The sequence below is a fragment of the Passer domesticus genome, chromosome 11 (assembly GCF_036417665.1).
Source record: "Passer domesticus isolate bPasDom1 chromosome 11, bPasDom1.hap1, whole genome shotgun sequence".
NCBI classification, from domain to species: Eukaryota; Metazoa; Chordata; class Aves; order Passeriformes; family Passeridae; genus Passer; species Passer domesticus.
In genome coordinates, this window is record NC_087484.1 from 7,779,826 (window position 1) to 7,801,867 (window position 22,042).

General features: G+C 42.2%; 1 protein-coding gene across 2 annotated transcripts; it reads right to left on the reverse strand.

Annotated features, from left to right (window-relative positions):
- Window positions 1-27: 27 nt before the first annotated feature.
- DCUN1D1 (defective in cullin neddylation 1 domain containing 1) lies at window positions 28-17,871 on the reverse strand. Of its 2 annotated transcripts, none has more exons than XM_064385393.1 (7): window positions 17,734-17,871; window positions 9,611-9,827; window positions 8,175-8,343; window positions 7,554-7,684; window positions 4,107-4,189; window positions 3,779-3,875; window positions 28-2,794 (listed from the first exon to the last, which is right to left on the reverse strand). In XM_064385393.1, the coding sequence occupies exons 1-7, from the start codon at window positions 17,734-17,736 to the stop codon at window positions 2,715-2,717; spliced, it is 780 nt and encodes a 259-aa protein (XP_064241463.1). In that variant the 5' UTR covers window positions 17,737-17,871; the 3' UTR covers window positions 28-2,714. The 2 variants fall into 2 exon arrangements, with proteins under 2 accessions (XP_064241463.1, XP_064241462.1); XM_064385392.1 differs by lacking the exon at window positions 17,734-17,871 and adding an exon at window positions 13,320-17,204.
- Window positions 17,872-22,042: the final 4,171 nt, after the last annotated feature.

A 22,042-nucleotide genomic window follows, 5' to 3' on the forward strand; every position in this document is an offset into this window, starting at 1 on the left:
AACAATGCAGTACAAACCTCAGTCATGGCAATTTCACTGGAGCTTTATTGCCTCTGTTGGTAATGAGAGGGATTGTAAGAAGTTACATTTTGAACTTACAGAGATATGTAAATGATGGGTTTTTACTAAATATAATCTCGAGATTAAGTGTTTTATATCAGGGCACTTCTAATTTTGTACATATCTTAATGTATAAAAACAGTTTACAAACTTGATGTTTGCCTTCATTTTTTTTTCCTTGACATTTGGCAAAATTAAATCAATCCATTTGCGGGGAGATCATCAAATTGAAGACATAAGCACTTACGAATTAAAGCAATCCAAGTAAGCAACGGCTGCATTCTTAAAAAAAAAAAAAAACAAACAAACAAACAAAAAAAAAACCAACCCCACACATATATAAAGGAAAAAAAACACATGGCCACATCCGAGCACGTTTCAGTACAAAATATTCCCTGTAACCAGGCATTTTGTCCTTAGAACAACACCCTGTTAAATCAATGTTTCTTTCAACTTCAGTCATTTTGAAAAACTTTTAAAGATGCCATGATAGCACAAATAACCCTTTTCTGCAACATAATTAGTCAAAGTTTTTATGTATTTCTTTATAATTACACAGTAATTATAAGCATGTAGTACCAAACTGATGACAACACTATTTTGTTGGAAAGATCTTGCATTCAAAAGGAAGAGTCTCTAAAACACCACGGCATTTTGCCATTGCCCAATCCCAGACATTTTTGAGGGACAAGTCTGCATTGGGCTGAAAAGCAAGTCAGTTCTGCTCTCCAAGCACAGCATACTTGAACTAATCAATCTGAAACAGTACCAAAACCCTCAAGACAGAAAACAGCACGCAGAGATAACCTTGTCGAGCTTTTCTTTTTTTTCCACCCCACCCACCCCATAATTTCAAGTCCCCGTTTTTATTTACACAAAACTGAGAAAGGAAATACTGAAAGCAGCAAAACACACAGTTTTTGGCATAGCCAATTCCAGTAGCTGGAGAAAGTCTGCAATGTTTTTGAGGAATTGTATTTTTGGAATAAATGCATAACTGGATTTGCCAAAAGGGCACTGCTGTAAGGGGAGCCAGGCTTAATGTCAACTGCACAGAGTACAAATAAAAATTTTAGCTGTTTAAGTCAATTTTTCTTTAAAATACTTTTAGCATCTGCATAAAATCGTGCTGCAGTCTAGTGCCAAGTACCAATGACTCATCTCAAGAATAATTCTTGCCTTATCAGGGCACTATTTAGAGCATGGACTTAAACCCCCTCTTCTCACTTGTAAGTATGGTCTGTCTCCTCTCCTGGAGCTCGTTCTTTCCAGCTTGTTTTCCAGAGCAGGATTTAGCACATCTCTTCACAAGTAACTCAGTGAGGAGTAAAAGACCATAAAAGCAGCTCAAGAGCTCTTGTATTATTAAAGAACTGCATTTGATAAAACCTGCTTTGATCCAAATGAAGCAATTTAGTCAAATGCAGCAAGACAGAAGTAGTGATGATCAACAAAATAATTTAAACAAACAAAGCCAGTGGAGTAGTTTGGATCTGATCTGTGCTTGTTTGGGAAAGCTTTACTTTGAATTTCTGTATTTGGCAACCACAGTGATACGTCAATTTAAGGAAAACTCAGCAAAATAATTTAAAAAAGGGTGTCATCCATAATGGCAGTACCTCTATGTTATGAAGACTTAACTTACCAGGATAATGGTTTCAAAACCCAGATTCACATCAACCTCACCAGCTTCTTGTACAACAGGGCCATTTGCTTTGTCACACCTCAGCCATAAAAGTCACATGTCTCAATTTAAAATACTGTATTGTGTAGCAAACAGTTAAGACACAAATTCAGTATATTCAAGTGTTTGATTTCCACAGAAATGAAAAACCTTTCTTTGACAGACAGATAAGCATTTCAAAACTGTAATGAAATCTGATTTCTTAGAGAGCAACCTAGAGAACGCTGGCTCCTGTGAGGACACAGCTCAGCCCACTGCGGGCTCTGCCATGGCCCGGGGGGGAAGTGCTCAACCTGTGTCGTCCCCAAGCTGTCCCCAGAGCAGCTGAACCACCAGCAAACCTCAGCCAGGCACCAGAGACCTCCAATCAACAGCCCTGGGGCTCCTGGGTCATTCCTGTCACTGCTGTGACAGAGACTCAAGCTCAGACGACACCTGCACTTTTCCAGGAAAGAAAAAACTCGGACCCAGTACACTTAAATATATCACTCTTGCAGGAAGTGCTATCAGTACAGTCTTTGCAACTAGCCCCAAGTGTGTATTTAAGGATTCTTTTAAAAATTGTTTTGATGTTGATCTGTATAATTCAGATGCCATACAACAGTTGTCTGATGATGACCAGCATTGTGCTTTATGTGAAATCAGAAACCTCAAAATAATTATAAAGCTTCTAGGACTTATGGGAGATGAAACTAGGGTGATCCACCAACAAAAAATAAATCCATGATGAAATCCACAGTGTTGGAATTTTAACGGGCAAGAGTGGTCCAGACTAGAAGAAAAGCCCAAACCACCAGTAGAAGAATGAAATATGATATGGTCCAAGATGTATCCTTAAAGGTTTGTCTCAACCCTCAGCCATATTGTGAGGATTGATCTTCAGTTCAGTCCAGCCAGCAGAAATTGACTGTGCAATTTTCCATTTCAGGTATTGTACAGACTATGTACACTCTAGAAGGGTCCTTTAGTGCTACACTGTTGTACTTTTTGTCCCAGCAATTTGAGGGCGTGCAAATTCCACAAAGTCATCAATAAGAACTGGCCATGCCCCTAAAAGAGGAAAACACCAGAATGTAAGAACTTGGTTCAACAAGGCATTCTGTCACAAGCTTCATATCCAGACAAGCTATTTGCTTTCCAGTATTAAACTAGGCAGAGTTCAAAGCAAAAAAATACAATTTTATTTTCCTGCTTGAAATTTAAGAGCCGGTTAAAGATTTCTGCTTCCTTTAAAGCCAGTTAATACACATCACCTTCAAGGGTCATCTTCCAAACAAAACCAAAAAACTGACCAAAACCCTAACTCAAAACTGATGAGGGAATGAGGACAGTCCATAATCACTAAATGAAGCTGGAGAAGTTTGCTGCCCTCTGCTCTGGAGGTATCCCAAGTTTAGTTTCCCCCCTCACTGAACTGATGTGCTGCCAAGGCTGAGGGTAATCAGCTGTTCTTGGCTGCACAGGGACCGCAAGAGGAAAGATCGATACAAAAGTTTACAAGAAACACATTTGGTAGGAAGTGAGTTCTGTTCAGAAACCCCTGTGTGCTGCCAGCTTCACTTCTATGTCAAAACATGTCCAAGCCTCACATAAACTGAAGCAACCAGACTTAAAAACATCCTCAGCTACAAAATGCAGTAACCAAAGGACCCTACACAGAGCTGCACAAACCATGGATCAGTTACTTGGATGAAGCTGCCAAGAACTGCACCAGCAGAGAATCTGTGGGTTTTAAATGGACATATAGCAGGGTTTGTCTCAATAAGAAAGAATTTGAGGTTGTCTCAGTAAGAAAGAATTTGTGTCTGAGCTTAGAACAAAAAAAGAAAATGGATTCCATGAAAGCTTCAGCATTTCTTTTTTAAAACATTAATAACAGATATGATTACAACGTGCATTAAAGCAGCCCTAACTGGACTTCAGATCACCAGAAATACTCTAATGGAGCTGGTTTTGAGATTGTGCCAAAACAGATTACAGAAATAAAGGTAACATAAAACACAGAAGTTCATGAGGGAAGATGGCAATGTTTACCTTCCTCATCATAGTTAGACATGTCATCTGCTATCATTGTACTAAAGTCTAGAAGAAGGTTCCAGGTATCCTTAGGAATTGATCTTTTATGATGTTCCTGTTTGGAGAAGTGAAAAATTTATATTTAAAAAAATAAATTAAAACCCTATTATACATTCATTTTTACTGTCTCAAACACATCCATATCCCCAAAACATATTTCTATTGTACACACTATGAATATCTGTGATTTAGGTCAAGACAGTCTATTTCATCTACTCAATAAACATGTTTGTCTTCCAAGTTCTGAAAATACTGCAGTCCAGATTATGTAAAGGTTTAAACTTACCAACAAAAATTTGTTCCACAAGTCTAGAAATTTAAATCTTCCATTAAGTACTAAATTCCAGTAGGCAATGGCCATTTCTAAATCTGTAATATTAAAATAATTACTTTTAGAGATATACATACCAAATATATAATCTCCACAAGTATCTAACACTAGGATGAACCATGTATTTATGCATGTATAAAAGAAAAGATTGTGAAAATGAAAAGATTAAACTAATGCAAATATACTCATGGATCCTTTACAAAAAGGCAACCATAAATAAAGTTTTACACACATATTTTATATTTCACAGAACTGAAAATTGTCCACATTAATATCTAACATGTCCAAAACCCCCCAGGACATTTCATATGCCTTTTGCTATCTAACAACAGTTTAGTTAAAAGTCAGCAAAATATTTTCAGTTAAAGATGCTATTGGCTTGAAAAGAAAATTTGTAGTATTTTCTACTGAGACTTTCTTTTTTTAATGTACAAAATACAATTTAGATAAAAGCAACTTTTAATTATTTCATTTTTAGGGCAATTATTTTAGGGCAATAAACAACAAGTGTTGCCTTTGTAACAAGGCTTTTGTCAAGTGCTCATTTCTGTAGTCAAGATTTCCTTTTGAAAAAGAATCTTTAGGTAGTGTCCTTGAGCAGACAGAAGATAGTGGGCTTTTTGTTGGTGGTGGTGTTTTGGTTGGGTTGAGTTTTTGCTTTTGTTTTGGGGTTTTTTTGTTGGTGGTTTGGGGTAGTTTTTGGCTGTTTTGGTTTGGGATTTTTTTCCTTTTGTTTCTTGGGTGTTTTTTGTGGTGGGTTGGCGTTTTTTGTTCTTCTTTCCAAGCCTTGTGTTAAATTCCTGCTTGTTTGGAATGAGTGAAGCCTGCCCTGACAGATTTGAGAGCAGCCCCCTGCCTGTCAGAGCTGCTGGAGGGCAGCAGCTCCCAAAAAACCCCGGCTGGTCTGGATGGAGGGGAGGGACAGAGGCAGCTCCCCCCCCCTGGGGAGGGCCAAAGTGCCAGGAGGGGCAGACAGGAGCTGGTGAGCACATAAAAAACATCTGGAACCCACAACTCTGCCCAGGGTCACCTGCACTGCCAGGAACCACCAGGGAATTGCTGCAGCACTAACCCCACTCACTGTGAATTACCAAACCCAGTATCCTCAGCCACAGGATGGCACACAGTGACCCCAAAAGGCTGCCCAGGTGAGTGGTCTCTTTTTAACAAAAGCTCTTAGCTATTTGACAGTCTAGCAAATTTCTACTGTACAATCACTATAAACAAACTGTGCATTCTGACATCTTTACACAATTTTGAGGTAATTCTTGTGGGTAAGCAAAGGCTGTTAAAAGCTCAATCTCAGGATGCTGCAACCTCAAACTCACTGTATGAGTCCAAACATGTAAAGCATGATGACATAATGCCTTGGGACAACCTACGTTTTTAAAAATAAACTACATGAAATAACAAAACTGGAAGGTAAAGATATAATTTTAGGTTTCTGGAAGTGTGAAAATGCTCAGTGAAATCCTCCTGGATCAAATATAAGAGTTTCAAAATTCCTCCATTTTGAATTTTATCCAGAGAGATGCAAGAGAAGCAAACAGTGTTTGAGATGAACACCAGCTACAGGGTATTTTCCAATGAGATGCAAATATCACAAGAACTTTTCAGACACCCTCCTACTTACACAGTAGTAAGGAATTATGCAGAGGAAATATATTTCCAGAACTGTGCCTGAACTACTGAACAATGTTTGCAAGATTAGAGGCCAATATACATTAAAATCAATTTGGCAAGTTCCTACAAGCAGTTATTCAGACACACCAAAATTAATTGCCTAACTAGCAGCACTTACTTTGCAGCTCTGTACTTCTCCCAGTATTGTTTTGCTCCAGGGTTTCCAGAATTATTCTGCCCCGTTCTAAATTCATGCCTAGAACTGTGTATTTATGAGCACCAAAATGGCTGGTAAGCATCCAGACTTTAGGCTCAGACTTCTAGACCCAGACTTTAAAACAAAAACAATTTTAAAACCTATCTTACACTATGTATATGCTATATGGATCTCAGAAAACTATACTTGCCTGCCACTGCTAGAGCTTAACATGCATGAAGAAGCTTTATGATGAATGAGAAATAAAGCAAGTGAATGAGTTTTCCTGGGAAATTAATCCCACAATTCAGTTGCTGTCTACATTTTCCTTGTTGTAGCAGCCTAAAAAAATTATAATGACTTTCTACAAGAAATACACATCAGCCTATTCATTTATTTGCATGATTCAGAAACGACTGCAAGCATGCACAAGTATTTTCAGATGGTTTAGCACCACTTTTAGCTCCTCTGGATACAATGAAATTCACAATCCACTGAAAACAACAAACAAAATACAGCCAAATGTCAAAGAAGGACGCAGAGCTTTTGCTTATTTACTTACTTTTCAATACTCATTTTAAGGCAAAAGTTGGTCTGTACATAAAAGCCAGGAAAGCTAAGGCAGAAAGCTCATCTTTACACAGCCTGGGAATGCAAAGCTGTCCAGTGGCAGCCAGTTTAGAGCATTTTCATTACTGAGAAGAACAAATTCATAACTGCCAAGGAAGAACCTACCAGCCTTTCCATAGTTTATTACTTCTCAAAACCAGAAAAATTAACTTAAGAAGTTACAGTATCATGAAAGGCCAGTTTTGGCTAATAGCCAAATCACACTGTAAGAAATGAATGTACATCCTGGCTGTTTAACATCACAGCTTGAACGAAATTTTTATTCCCTCATTTTTGTTGTTTTGCACAGACAGAGCTACAGTTGGTTGCTTTAATTCCATCCAAACTGTGGTGTTCTGAAATTATTTTTAATAAGTTATTTTTCCACTCTACCTGTTACACCAACCAAAGCCACACTCTGCATGTGAACTCCAAAATAATGACAAAAAAGCCTTCAGTGAGGTAAAGGGAAAAAAAAACCCCTGTATGTAGGCACCAGCAGGCATCAGGCCCAGAACACAGGAATCCATTTGTACCATTCCAATTTTACCCTGCTAAGACATTTGCAAGCATTTCTGGTGTTACAAGGGACTGTACAAATGTGCTTACGCAGAAAATGGTTTTACAGCTTCAATTTATCCTAAAAGTAAAAATTCAATTAATCTGTTCAGTGCTGCAAATTCTAAGTGGTGCAATTATGTCTTTAACATAAGAGCATAATCCATTGTGCTTGCTGAGAACTGCACTCACTCTGAGTGAACAGGTAAACCTTCTCCCATAAAACTCTGTAGCCTTTATTAATAATCAATTTGAATACCTTAAATTGACATCTATCTTTCAAAACACAGAGATGTATTTTATGCCAAGGGTGATTATCTTCCAGATTCATTGGATCACAATAATACATTCATTTACTGCTTTAATTAGCCATTTCAAATATTCATGAACAAATGCTTATGAATTAGAATACATACCTAAACCTTTCTGTCCCGGGTTCTTTGCAAAGTTGAAAGTAAACTGATAAAAATCTTTAAATCTTCCTGGCTCTTTTAATTCTTGTTCCATTTTAGGAATCTGGGCCTTCAGTTTTTCTATGCTGTCACATCTGCATTTTAAAAAGCACATTTGTTTGTGTATTTATGTGTTATTCACTTTGCTATAAAAACATGAGTTAAAATGTATAAACTGTTTATAGAATACAATATGATTATCAAAACAGAATTCAGGAAGCCTTTAATGAGTCTGCACCTCTACAAGAATTTTATTTGTTATTTCTTCGCATTGCATGTGCACATATACCTGACAGATCAGGTTCTAGAATCCACAAAACTTTTAGGGAAGTGTGATAAAGACTCCTGCACTCTCACAAGGCAGAGAAACCCCAGGGCTGCCCAACACCCCTGCTCCACTGCCAGAGCAGCTCTGTGCCAACCACCACACAACCCTCCCAGGACCAAGGCTGGGCTGTGTTCTTCCAGAGGCAAACAAGCAATGCTGGGCTCTGAAACGTCTCAGAAAGGACACAAAGCCTGAGAATTCCCCAAAGCAGGACACTGGATCACACTGCCACCATCGAACACTCAGTGAGCACTTACCCCAGCTCAGTCATTCCATCCATGAATTCCAGCTTTGAAAATTCACACTGTGTCGCAGCCCGGAATTTCCACGCGATGATGAGTACGGTGATGCTGGCTGGGTCGAGAGCTAGGTCATCACAGAACTGCTGTATTCCATCTATACCAATCTTATTTTCATCTTGAGGATCTTTGGCACATAAAAGTAAGTATCAAGAAAAACAGATATTTGAAAAAGCTAATTTGTTCAACAAGTGTATTTAAGAAAAGGAGACATTTTCAAGAAGCCATTTTTGGGATCTGCTCTTCTAAGAGAGTATTTTAAAAACAAAATTAAATGAGTGTTCCCAATGGTTAAGCTTTAACAATTGAGGCAGTTACTGCAATAAAGCCTCCCATACAATGAAGATCATATTATTTTCATTGAGAGACAAAAGCACCACAAACATTTGTTTTCTCCTAATAATATGCAGGATGTTCTGACTCATTCCCTGCAGAGCACAGTGGTTCTGTCCCCCCAGCACAATCAATTATTGGCCTCTTTGGTCACACTGATGAGCTGTGTTCCAGCAGAAGCCATTCTGCACTGTTCATTTCCACGCTGTACCAACAGCCAAATCTGCCCATCCATGGCTCCCCCAAGAGCAGGTTTAGGCATTTCCTGGCACACAGGAGGTTTCCAGCAGGCAGAGGGTGGACCCAGGAACCTCCAGGGGGAAGTTATGCTGCTCCATTAGCGATTCCAAGTCAGCCAGGCCCACTCCTCTTTCCACAAAGGAATCAACATCTGGTCTGGAAGTGAGATGCTCACATTTCAACTGTGCTAACAAAGATCTACTAATACAAGCCAACAAAGACTTCATAAAAAAGGTATTTGGATTATACATATAAAACATAGGAAAGCTGACAGAAAACAGAGCACTCATTTTTAGATTAAGTGCTAAAACACAGGATTTGTTCTGCTCTACTGAGTCCACTTTACGTGGTAGGATATCAGTTGAACACTGGCGATGTAACAGATACAAAGACTCTGTTTTCTTTTACACTCTGTTTGTAACTACCTGATAATAAGAACGAGCTGAATAAAAACTAAGGTAGAAGCCATCCCTAGTATGCAACCTTGTCCTCTGTCAGCAAGTCCTGTGTGATGTGCCTTCCCCAGGAGACATACCTAAAATCCTTGTTAACATCACAATTACTCACTGCACACACAATTCCAGCTCAGACCCTAATGTCCTACAAATGTAAATACATTCAGATCACATAAAGCAACTCCATGTAATCCTTGTGAAGCAGAAACTTACCTGTATTTCCCTTCTAATATGTATTATTAGCACAGAAAAACAAAGCTGAAAGAGTCAGTTAAGATTTCCCAGCACAAGAGCACAACATCACCAATATACTGTAAATAAGAATTACACAAGTATGAAATGAGCCTTAAAATTCAGGGTACTCACCTTTGTATCTGTTATATAGTTGTTCTAACTTCTTTCTGTCCAGTGATCCTTTAACACTCTCTCGTATATAAAGTTCAGGATTTTGGAAAAAGTTGTCTGTTGCAACATCTAACTTCCAGTCATTTTGAGACAGACAACTCACTGCTGTCTTTTCACTAGATTGTGTGAAGACCATAAACTGACGCACTTTATCCTTCTGTGATGATTTCAACTTGTTCTAGTGAAAACAGACAATACTGTAACTAGAAATGTCTACTGGAAAAAAAACCCACAAGTGAATAAAAACCAGTCTCTTCATGTTTTTTTTAAATCAGTATCTTTATAATTTTCCCAAGCAATCATACCAAAATATCTGATCAAGTTCCTCCAGAGGTGGGGCAGAGCAGGCCACTGAACAGTTTAGCACCACTGAGCAGCAGGCTGGAGTCCTTTTGGTCCCAGCTGCTGCAGGACCAGGGCCACACCTGGAACGGGATCTCCTGAGGTGCCTCCTGATGGCAGCAAGGGACTACGCTGGGCCATCCATTGCAGGGAGCTACACACTGAAATACCTTAAAGACTTCTTTTTCTTTAAAAGGATTTTTGCCTTTGAAGGTTCTCAGCTCCACCTACATAATTTGCACAACATTCCTGCGAGGAGGCATTGTCTCCATTTCACAGGTGCAGCAACCGAAGCTAAGAAAAAAAGAGGCAGTGGTGCCTGAGGCAGGCGGGGGAGTGAGTAGCCAAGGTGAGAGCTCTGGAATTCCAGGCCTCCTGCCCAGGCCCAGCCATCCCGCCCTGCTCCAGCCCAGGACTGAAGGCAGACTTGCTGCTTATCAGCAGAGAGGGAATCCCAAGGATATTTCTGATGAGGAGCAGCACACTCAGGATTTCAAGGGTCTGAGTTATACAAAACTAACTGCTCATCAGGAGAAAGCAATCACAGCTCCTGTACTACACCCAAATTCAGTTCTACAGTTCACTCAATACAGTCAAAGCAAACACTCCCAACGTTACAACTTGGTACATAAAAGTTCTGACAAAATTTTAAGTCAGGATTGGATTCTTTACATGGCACAAGTGTTTAATTTTTAGTTTACTTTGTATTCTAACCAAAACTTATATGTTCTGTTCACTATTGTAACTGTAATTTCAACAGTTCCTTCTCACTGAATATGGAGAAAAAGGGAAAAAAAAAATCCCATGACACCATAAAATTCAGCCAAAGAATGATTAGGAGCAGTATGTGCTCAAGCTCTTAATTCCGAAGTGTTAATTAGTGTTCAATCACATCATCATAAGAAAAAAGAACGAATGCTTCAGAACACAAATTCATCTGTCCTGAAAGTCAGGATTAGTTTTCTGCAGCTTGATGATGAGCGTGAACACTTTTATTTGTAAGAATAGTTAAGTTACCAGCTTCAGAGTTACACCACTGAAAAAAAAATACAGGAACATCACATTTGGTTTAAACTGATACCCACATAACATAATAAACAGAACAATACCCTTAGCTTAAGTATCCCTTAATAAAAATAATCCCCCCCAAACCAAAACCACCCTGTATCTACAACACTTAACTGAAGCCAAACTTTTAGCTCAGACTGCAGACTTCAAACAGAGTGATATCAGTCAGGCTGTAGCATTTTTAAAGCTATTATGTGCTTGTGCTGCTCCTTATTTCAGTCTCTTGACCGAGTTTGTCACTCTGGACCTCTGGCTACAAACACACTTCTGAAACTGAGACTCTCAGGCGTGGTTCCAGGCAAAGGCCAAGCCAGCAGAGCAGCTCCTGTGCAGCCCATGCGCCGATGCTCACTCCACAGCAGACACTCAGCACCTTGCACTACTGAGCTCACACTCCTACAAAAATCTCTTACACTGACAAGGCCGTGTGGAACAACCTCCAGAAATGACTGATGGATTTTTAGTTGCAGCTTTTTAAAATGTATTGTAAACTCAGATTATTGAAAACAAACCACTGAAAGAAATCCCAAATGAAGATGAAACAATCCCAAATTTAAATTTCTCTATCAATTACCAGCTTCCTCTAATCAGTTCCACACAGCCAGACTGCTGCATCACCACAGACTCAGCTGCACTATAGGACAGCCATACTTAATTATCTTGGCTTTTCTTTTTTTCTTTACAAAGCCGGTGCCTTTAATCTTTAGTATTTTGATTTTTTTAAAATGTGTACACATAAGTATGCATAGCTCATTTAATAGTGAGTACTCTGCAAAACCCTCAGGAGGCTTTGTTCTTCCCTGCTCCTGCAAGGGTGAACTCTAAAAGCAGTGACATCCCACAAAAAGTCAAGGAACAGGTTTAAATGGACTTTACCATGGATGCCCAGGACCACAGAAGGTGGTGTGTTCTGCATCTTGTCACATAAAAGAAGAGTGCAATTTTTTAGAACAAAAACTTGCAGCTTAAATGCCTTTTATGGTAAAATTTAAATTCTGCATATGTACATGAGATTTTCCCATGCTTGGGGCTCCCTAAGTAATAAAAACCTTTTTAAAAGATTGAAATTGCAAAGAATCAAGCAGCTAATTACAACATTCAGTAAGGCAGAAGATGCAATAAATCACACTGTTCAGCCATACTCTTTTTCTTTAATATTCATGTTTTTCCTGGTCAAATATGAGTTTATTTTTAGTGAAGAAGTGCCAAAACCCTTTCTTTATATTTGATGAATGCTTCTGCAGAGCCTTGCCAATATGGACAGGACACTCCACATCCTAAGTGACTGGGCACTCTCTGCAGGCCTACTACAGGACAGCAAGAGATGGAATTATTGCTGAGTTTTTATTATCCTATTATAGCTCTTCTTCCAGCACATTAAAAACCCACACTTCAAGCAGGAACAGGTTCCAAACCTTCTGCACTTTTAAGGGCTATTTCTAGACACTGAGCACTAATACTCTATTATTGTTTTAAGTGCAATACAGAGCAGCACATAACCTTTAATCCTACAGTCATCAGGCAACAAATACCTGACACTGAAATTGTGCTCACTGTAATGAATCACAATCCACTTAAAACATCTCAACTTTAACACAGGTTAAAAAGGAAGACAGAATTTTATTTAACAGATATTTGTCTTGCCTATATATACAAATGAACACCAATGGAAAGCAAATGAAACGAATTTGTACTCTTATTTCTTGGATCAAAAGGCAAAGGAAAAATTTAGTTCTGTAAGCCTTTGATCAAGTTTGTGTGGTATCCAAGCTACCTTTCACAATAAGAATGTCACAAGACAGATAACCTTGCTTTTAAAACACAGAATAACGTCTCTAAATGAAAAGCTACATTGTGTAGATTCATAAAACTACACTCATTCTAATTAACATCTGGTTCTATAATTTTAATTTTAAAATGAAAATTTGCCTCTTATCATGAAGTACCAAATCTGAATATTCTAATTCAATATCCTTTCCTTGATCAGATACTTCAGTGAAAAAATTGCAAATAAAAAATAAAATACTTGGACTTTTATTTCTTCAAGTATTTTTTCTCCTAGTCTCAGGCACTAAAAATGCTAGAACTTCTCTACCAACTCTGACTACAGCACTGTTTTTTTCTTATCTTCTGCACTGTTTTTAGTCACCCCAGATTCAAAGATAAGTTCTGCACACTGATCATCAATATTCTGCAGACAGCCAATAGCCAAATGAGGGCTCCACTCTCTTGGATAATGTTCATGGGAAGCAGCACCAACCTTTGTCCCACACTGCCTGGACTGGAGAGCTGAGGATCCCCACTGGAGCCTGTTCTTGAACTTGGCTCAAAGGTCCCATGCGGCCCCAGCGAGACAAGCAGGGCACGGTGAGTTCTGCTGCCCAAACTTCCTCGTGGGCCCAAGGAAGGCATTCACACAACTCCTCTGAGAGCAAGGCTTTGCACCTTTCCCTTCCCACAGATACAGAGGATCCCATTCCTGCCAGTTTCACCGCCAAGCAAAGGAATTCCAACGATGTGACATCTGTGCTTTTGTTTCAGGCAGGACTCGAAGAAAAGCCTGTTAAGTTCTCATGCATGTGACAGGTAAAAGCCTTTTCTAAAATAGTATCAACAGCCCCAAAGTCTGGGCCTTCACACTCACTGCACTCAGACTCCAGCAAGAGCCGTGGCTGTGGGAAGCATCCCTGCTCCTCCCAAGGAGCCAGCTCGATCCCAGAGGCTCGGGGCAGCCCCTCACCCGACTGCCCCTTCTGTCCCTTGATGTGACACCAATGGCCAGGGAGTTCTGCTCCTGAATCATCCCACCTTGGACCGTATGCATGAAAGGAACCAAAGGCACCTAAAAATATCTGCTCTACTGCTTGATTTCAACAAACACATGGCTAAAGCTTAAAAGGCAGAATCATGAGTATTTTTCTTTGTTTTGTAAGAAAAATGTTAATTACAACAAAAATCTGTAAATACACAGAACTGCATCTTAACCCACCAACAGTGATGGCACACAGGTATACTTCCAAAAAAATCTGAGGTAAAGACAAAAACAATGAAAGTAAATAGCCACAGTTTCTGCATAACGTAAACAAACATGTCCTTCAACTACATTTTATTTTCCACAGCAGTTTCTCTAGGAGAGGGCACACAAAGTAAGACAGTCAGGACATTTTTAAGGTGCTGTCTCAAACTGATGCGAAATCCACTTGGCTGCAGTGGAACAGAACAAAAACATTTAAAAAGTCTGTTGAGATATAAAATCGAAGGGAAAAATAACAACATAAAATTAAAGTTGCTTTCCATCCTCTATAATGTTCTTTTAGTGGATAAAATAATTTCAGTATTTGTATGCGGGCAGAAGGTCAATATACAGCTACCCAGAATATTGCTGCAGATATAATGGTAATTCGTGCTAACCTGAGAGGTGAAGGAAACACAAAAATCAGGGCTTTTCCAAATAAAAAAGGACAACATAAAGCAGCCAGTTGTTTAGCATTCTTAACTCTGGTCTGGGGCACAAGCTCTATTCATACTGAATATTTGCATTGGCACCGTAAAACATGAGTAAAATATCAAGAGCTACATAACAAATTTCACACCTTGTTCTCAGAGTAGTTCATATTCTTGAATATTTTCTTCATGGCTCTAGTTAAAAGTGATTTAAAGTATTAGTTCAAAGGGATCTCTGGGAAGCTAGGAGAGGAAACAAAATCATGCACCATCTTGTCTAGCACTCTGACTACTCCGTCCAAAGTGTAATGCCAAGAATCTGAAGTTTTACCATGGGACAACCAAACCTCAAATGTTTAATATCAACAAACCGCTTCAGACATGCATATGCACCACCGATTTCACGTATAAACAGCTGGCCTTGCAGAATAGCTCGTTGAGTTAAACACCACATAACAATGTCATGAAGTACACCAACATTACAGGAGACAGCGTCAGACATGAAATTCTTGTAATATTAAATTTTACAACTTCCTGTCAGCTGAGGCTTGCAGTAAGAAATTATGTATTTATCAGCACAGAAATATTTTTCAGAGAACACAAACTGGACAATATAATAGATAATATAAATAGAGACAAGGCTAGCACTTGGCTCTGGATAAAGATGTAGATAATCACACACTTGCCTCGATTACCACACACAGTTCTAAACTCATTAAATCATTCAGAACTGTACAGGCAGTGAAGATGGCTCAGAGTACAGTGGACCAGCTTACTGCTCTGCCTTGATTCATGGGCACAGCACTGTCCTCAGGATGAGATGAAGCAGTAACACTCTCACGGGGAAGGTGAAGGACAGCACTTCCACAGGTGCTGCTCAGCCAGCTCAAATGAAGAGTGGGTAAGAAAAGCTGACTGCTCTCAGCAGCCCAAGGAATACTGGCAGGGTGGTGTCCCTTCCAGATCCAGGACAAAGATGGTTCAAGGGCAGGAAGCCTCTGTCCTGAAGGCACAAAGCTCTGGCCATACGGACACTGCTGGACTCGGGCAGAGCCAGCAGTGCTCGATCTGGCAGGGCTGCATGGACAGGTAGGAGCCAGGCCCCAGCTGCAGGAGCCTGTGCCATAGCATTGGCTGTGCTGGACAAGGTACCTGGCCACAGCCTCTGGCAGGATGGGCCAGAGCAGTTGTGTACATGGCATGAAAAATGGGACATCGAATCTCATGTTTCTGGATGGGCATCCTCAGATCCCTGTGAAGTCTCCCTACCTTTCCCCTAACCAAACAGAGGACTTTGACATACCACAAGCACAGGTACAGAATCCTACACCCGGGCACTGGAAACCATCCACACCTGTATTTACTACTTCTAGAGGCTGCAGCCTGTCATTTAGTCCCACTTCAGTGTCATCCTTTCACCTGGGTGCTGGAGTCAGCAAGCACAACCTGGAGCACAGCTGTCTGCACAGGGGCTAACAGTTCTGCTCGGGGCCATGACTGGAGCATTCACACACTCCCTCCCTTCTGATAAACACCAATCACCCAGGACAGAACTGCTACACAGAATATGTCTGCTGGTTCTTCAGCTAAGTGTTTCCAAGAAGACCAAGCAGACAGAACTCTGCTGTATCTAACAAAAATATATTCTCTGAATAATGGGCCTCACTATTTCTCTTATAATGCCACTTTCTACAGTATGGTTCAATTCAAATTTCTAATCTCACAGCCAGCCAATAATATATGTACATTCAAGACATTAACTGCCTGTTTCATCAACTGTGTATCTATTTTGCCTACCTACACTGGATATACTGTGAGACAACTCTAGGTGATTTTTATGGAAAAAAGTCTTCATAAAAGTTGTGTAACATTACTGTGTATGCACAATTTCAGACAGTCCCAGACCTGCACAATTACAATAAGACAGCTTTACAGTCTGAACTTTATTCAGACTTCAGTCTTAAGCACTCCTTAAAAAACACAAATGAAGATCTACATCAAACTATTCAATTAAAAATTATACTAGTTACTTAGTGACAAGTTTATTAGAGGTCTGCACACCACTAATTTAAATGCTGGCTAACCAAATTTTTATGCCAACGTAACTCCATCAATTAAAGATGACGTTGTAATTTTTTTTAATATGTTTTTAACTCTGCTTGCCAGAATAGTATTAACAGCAAGTATAAAACATCCTTATACCAATAAGCATACACCAGTAGATTTTAAGACTCCCTCCTACACCCTTCCTAGGACTGTATCACTGCTACAGAAAAGTACTGCTTTAAATTGTACAGGTGTAGTAGCTAAAGCTGTTACAACATTTGAATACAGGGAAAGCCTGGAAGTACTATTATAAACCGTTCCCTCTGGTGCATAAGACACTGTGCAAGAAACCAATGAGGGCCCCCTTAATTAAACTGAAGGAATGTATTTTTCTTTTGTTTAGGCAAACAGAACCAGCAAATGTTGTTGTAAACACTGCAGTTTCCCCCTACAAGAAGCAAGGGAGAAAGTCAGTCGATCTGGGAGTCCACAGCAAATCCTCAGCTGTAAGAACTGTATTACAGAGAAAAAGCAAGATGAACCTTCGCTAGGATGACCTCTGCAAGGCCCTCCCTTACAACACTTCTATGAAAGGAACCAACCAAGACCCTAGAACAATTATCCAGAAATTCTCCAACATAATCCCAGCCCAAAGAAGCACCAACACCCCCAAGTTTCCCTGTGAACTGACAGCACCTAATGGGCTCTGAGATGCCTGAAATCCTGCGGAAAAACTCCGAGCAGCCCCTGGTTCGTGGCAGCCCCTCGCACTCCCTCAGTGCTGCTGCAGGCACAGACCGCCCAGAGCTGCCCGCAGCACCGCCGCTGTCCCGCGGGGTGCCCGCACCCTCACGCCAGGTGCCGGCAGCCCCTCCCCGCCGTGCGGGGCCTGCCGGGGCCCCGCGGGTCCGAGCCTGGCCGGGATCCCGGCGCCCCCGCTTAGGCCCCTGCCCGGAGCAGCCCTGCCGCCCGCCCCGCGGCCCGGGCCCCACGCGCCGGCCCTGCCGTACCCGGCAGGAGGACGAGCAGCCCCCGGGCCAGCACATCGTGCCCGGCTGCGGAGCCCCCGACACCGGCCATTCGGCCGCTCCCGGACACCCAGCGCGCCACGACCAGGCCGCGCTGGCCCTGCCCGGCCCCGAGGCGCCGCGCTGGGCCCGGAGGGGCCCCGGGCGGCCGCTCACCATGGTGGGGGCTGTGCGGGCCTCTCCCCTCCCGGCTCGGGCGGACACTGAGGGCGGCGGCGGCGGCGCTTCCTCCGGCGGCGGCGGCTCCCGGCTCCTCACGGGCCCTTCCGCCGCCTTCCCCCGCTCATGCGCAGTGTGGGGAGCCGGGAGCCCTCACGGGGGGCGGCCCCGGCCGCGTTCCCCGGGAGCGGCGGCGGCGAGCGGCCCTCGCTCGGCGCTGAGGTCGCGGCGAGCACCGGGAAGGCCTCGGCCCGAGGAGGGAAGGGACGCAAAGGGAGGGGAAAAGTCACTGCCGGCCTCCTGGGGGCTGTTATGGTGGGCTTGGGGCTAGGAGGGGATGCGGCGGGGGTGCGGCGTCCCAGCGGCTCCTCACCCCGGGACCCGCTGTTCTGTCGGGAAAACTCCCTAGGTGTTCCTATTCCGTCAATATCAAAAGGTCAGACACTTTTCGAGCGGTCAGTGTGAACGCCAGGGTCGTGTGGCCGCCGTTCGGGGGGCCTGACCCCGGCAAGGGTGAGATGGGAAAATCCCCCGGGCTTTCCAGGATGGAGTCGCTGAAGAGGCAGAATCGCTCGCTGAGCAGCCACGGAGACCTGGGGGAGGTGGAGGCTCGGGGCAGCAGCTTCACAGAGGAGCACTCCGCGCCTGTAAGGTTTCCCTGATTTCCCTGCTCCAGGCTGCTGTGGGCAGATGTAGCTCTTCCTGCAGTAGCATGGCTGTGCTAGCAGAAGGGGCTGCAGTGGTTAAATCACGGTTTGTACCACTATCCCAGACAGTTGTTTTTTCCCAGGAAAGCTTACTCTACCTACTGCAGGCTTTTGGCAGCCGAGGGAGTTTGGGGAAGCAAAATACTTGCTGATAAAACTCACAGTGGTGGCATACTGCTGTTGTGAAGGACAAAGGTTTGAGATCTGATCTTGTTCTCTCATCTCCTGCTGAGATTGGAGCTATTAAAGTAAGCTTCTGTATTTATTATGACTGGTATGATTGCACACACTGCAGAGAAATTAAGACTTCAAAAAGCCATTCCTCATCATGGATGTCCACAGTTTACGTGTGTGTTTTTATAGAAAAGGGTCTGAATTGCTTCTTGGTTACTTTCCTGAAAATCAGGGCAAAGCTTAGATGGGACCGTGAGGAGTTGAGTTGTATTTGGTGAGGAGAATCAGGCCTGTCCTGTGAAGTGTCCAATTTTCCTGGTGTATGAAACAGTAAAATTAAGAGCTTGATATCAAGTATATGGGAATATAGCTGAATTCAGCTATTCTTGGAGACAGCAGTTGCCTGGATACCTTGAATCCTACCAAAGAGCATAATTTTGAAATTGGGGATGGATGCAAATTGGCCAGTGAACAGCCATGAACACTGCACACCAGCCCAGTCCTTGTAACCACGGCAGGGGAGGCAAAGCCAAACCTGGAAAGCTCTTTGATTGAGGTAGCTAATTGCCATCACTGTAACATGCTGTGACAGCCCTCCTGCCAGCTGAAGACACAGTTTAGACCTGGAGAGTTATTGTGACATGTAACAATAATCTGAGGGATGAGCTGTGCATGCAGGAGACTCCTCAGGAGAGAAAGAGGATTTTTAAGTGACTTGTTTTTTTCTAATACCTGCAGATTTTGGAGGTTTCTTGTAATGCAGGGACTCTTTGTGGGTTTTTTGAGTGTATGGGGGCAGACTGTATTTGTGTTTAGTTTTTTGACTGGCTTTTGGTTTGGTCTCCCTAACTTACTAGATTGCTCTATAATATGAATTCCTGTTGTAGAAGGCATGGAAAATCATACTTAACCTCTTCTGAGCAGGGCAGATAACGAGATAACCCAGTGATATGATAATGAAATATATTTAAAAATGTGAAATGCATATTGCTGCTATTCACAGCATGCATACTATTTCTTGTGGGTTTTTTCCCAATTCAAGATCAGTCCTCAGGTGAAACTGTACCTGAGAAAAGGAGTGACTTCCTGCTGCCATTTAGGTCATAAGTCTAGTGTTACTGATTTTAGTGGGAGCTGCAGTGTTCTGTACTGGTTTCCAGAGTGCTTCCATGGGGATATGGCTGAATTTCTGAATCTGAGGTTACCTTACCCAGAGCTCTTGGCCACCATGGTCTGACTAGACTGAGTTATTCTCCAGACACAGCTCACTGCAATGGGCAGGCACACACCTCAGGACACAGCCAGACTGCCCCAATTCCACCCATATCCACGTGCTTGAGCCTGCCTACAGATGGAGATGGGTACTTGCATGCTGTGTGTGCTGTCTGAACCTCACCCTCACCACTTCTGAGCAAAACCAGATGCTCTGTAAGCCAGGAGGCAGCATGAGGCCCCCAAAAAGTGCAAGTTACCTGAACTGGGTCTGTTGCCTTTTGTGCAGCTCCCTGCAGGATGGAGGCCAGGGCAGAGCAGGGAGAGCCAGCTCTGCTGCTGTGAACGTGACCCGTGTCCTCAGCGACTCAGAGAGAAGGAAATTTCATTGTGCAATTGCAGGCAGCATCATCGCCGTGACCAGGGTAACATGATGACTTGTTCAGTTTATTTTAAGGCTGACACACTTGCCTTGTTTTGTTGTGTGAACCAATGACGTTTTATCTTCTCATGTGAAACCCAGGAAAATGAGGCAGTGATTTTATTTTTTTAAAACTGTGTCAAGTGCATAACTGAATATAACACTGAGCTGGTTTACACTGACCTGAGCTCTCTTCTTGAGCAGACAAATCAGTCTCACGTTCGGTCAAAGCAGAATCCATTTAGTGTAATCCCCTGGCTGAGAACCTAGAGCACTTTCTGAGGAAGAGGCCCGAAGCTTTATGAAGGATAACAATAACCCAGGGCAGTTGGGCTGGACATGTCTTTCTAACCACATCTTTTTACTTTGTGCTCTAGAAAATGAAACCACCAAATCATCATACTGATGTAACAGCCATAGGGTGATAACAGCTATGGCCCTTTGCCTGCAAACTGACCCCGTGGTTAAGAGAGACCAAAGTCCCATGAGCTGTCCTGCACAAGGGTAATTAATGTCACTCTGTAGACATCCAGAGGTGCAGACCCAGTGGTCTCCTGTTGTGCTGTTCAGCTGATACAGTTGGAATGCCTCTATCAGCCCATTATGGGGTTTTTTCTGCATTGAAAGAAGCACATAGGAAGTAAACAGAGAGTCTTCCTGTAGGTGTCTGAGCAATTTAACCTGCAGTGACACAGCACCAGTATCAGAAGATTGTTGTTGATAGGTTGCAGGGAAGGGTGTTCACCTTCTATTAAGTTTTTCATCCTTCCTGCATTACACAAGAGGTTAACAAGTTACTACACCCAGTCCAAGGCACTGTTAGGAGCAGTTTTCCATGTGACAGCATCTCTGGGAGGGAGCAGGACAGCTGTATGTGACAAAGCAAAATCAGGTCAGAGAGCCTAAGAAAATCTGAACATTTCACATGTATTCCACCATACTCTGGCAGGCCTGAATAAACTGAGACTTCCCTGGACACCTAAAAGGCAACAGACTGCTAGGCTTCTGGGGTTTTTTAAAACCAGCACGTACTGAGATACATGTACTAAAAGCAAGGCATTTTAAGTAATATGAGTTAGCAAATGGGAGGGCAATAAGAACTGACATAGCTAGTTGATTTTTATATGGACATTTTTTAGTTCAGAACTTCTGTAATACAAGGTACAATATTTGTAACCAGAATTCTTTGAAACTTTCCCAAGCTGTGATCCACACAGCACCATCACAGCTTCATGATTAGAACCTACACCTTTGAACAGTAAGCATTCTCACTACAAAGAATTGCAGGTGATGTCAAGAATCTAGAAGACTGAGACATGAATCACCCTATCCCAGTGATTTTCTGTGGAGACTGGAGTAGCAGTTTTCCTGGAAGAAGCCCCATTTGTGATTGTTTTTTCTTTGTTTCAGAACCAGCAATTCTATCATATCATAGGCCAGTGTAATAAAGTACAACAGAATTGACCTTAGCTCAGCCCCCAGAGGTGATAAACAGCACAACTTGGACACCAAGGGCACCATCACATGACACAAACCTGAAAACAAGCACAACAGCTCTGAGAACAAACAATACTATGACCACTATTAAATTTATATAATGAATGCTTGTAACAAATCTGTTTTACAGAGTCTGGTCAGATCTGTTATCTCCACCCTTTGTGGCGCACATTGGGCACCAAAAAGGTCTGTCACAGTTTAACTCCCTCCAGCAATTAGGTACCATGGAACTGCTCATTCACCACCCTCACTTCCTGCTGGGATGGGGAGGAGGATAGGAAAAAAAGGGGCAAAA

Coding starts and splice junctions, on each gene's coding strand:
- DCUN1D1 (XM_064385393.1), bottom strand. Junction 8,344..9,610: donor ACTATATAACAGATACAAAG/GTGAGTACCCTG, acceptor TATGTGCCAAAG/ATCCTCAAGATGAAAATAAG. Junction 2,795..3,778: donor GTCTAACTATGATGAGGAAG/GTAAACATTGCC, acceptor TTCCTCTTTTAG/GGGCATGGCCAGTTCTTATT.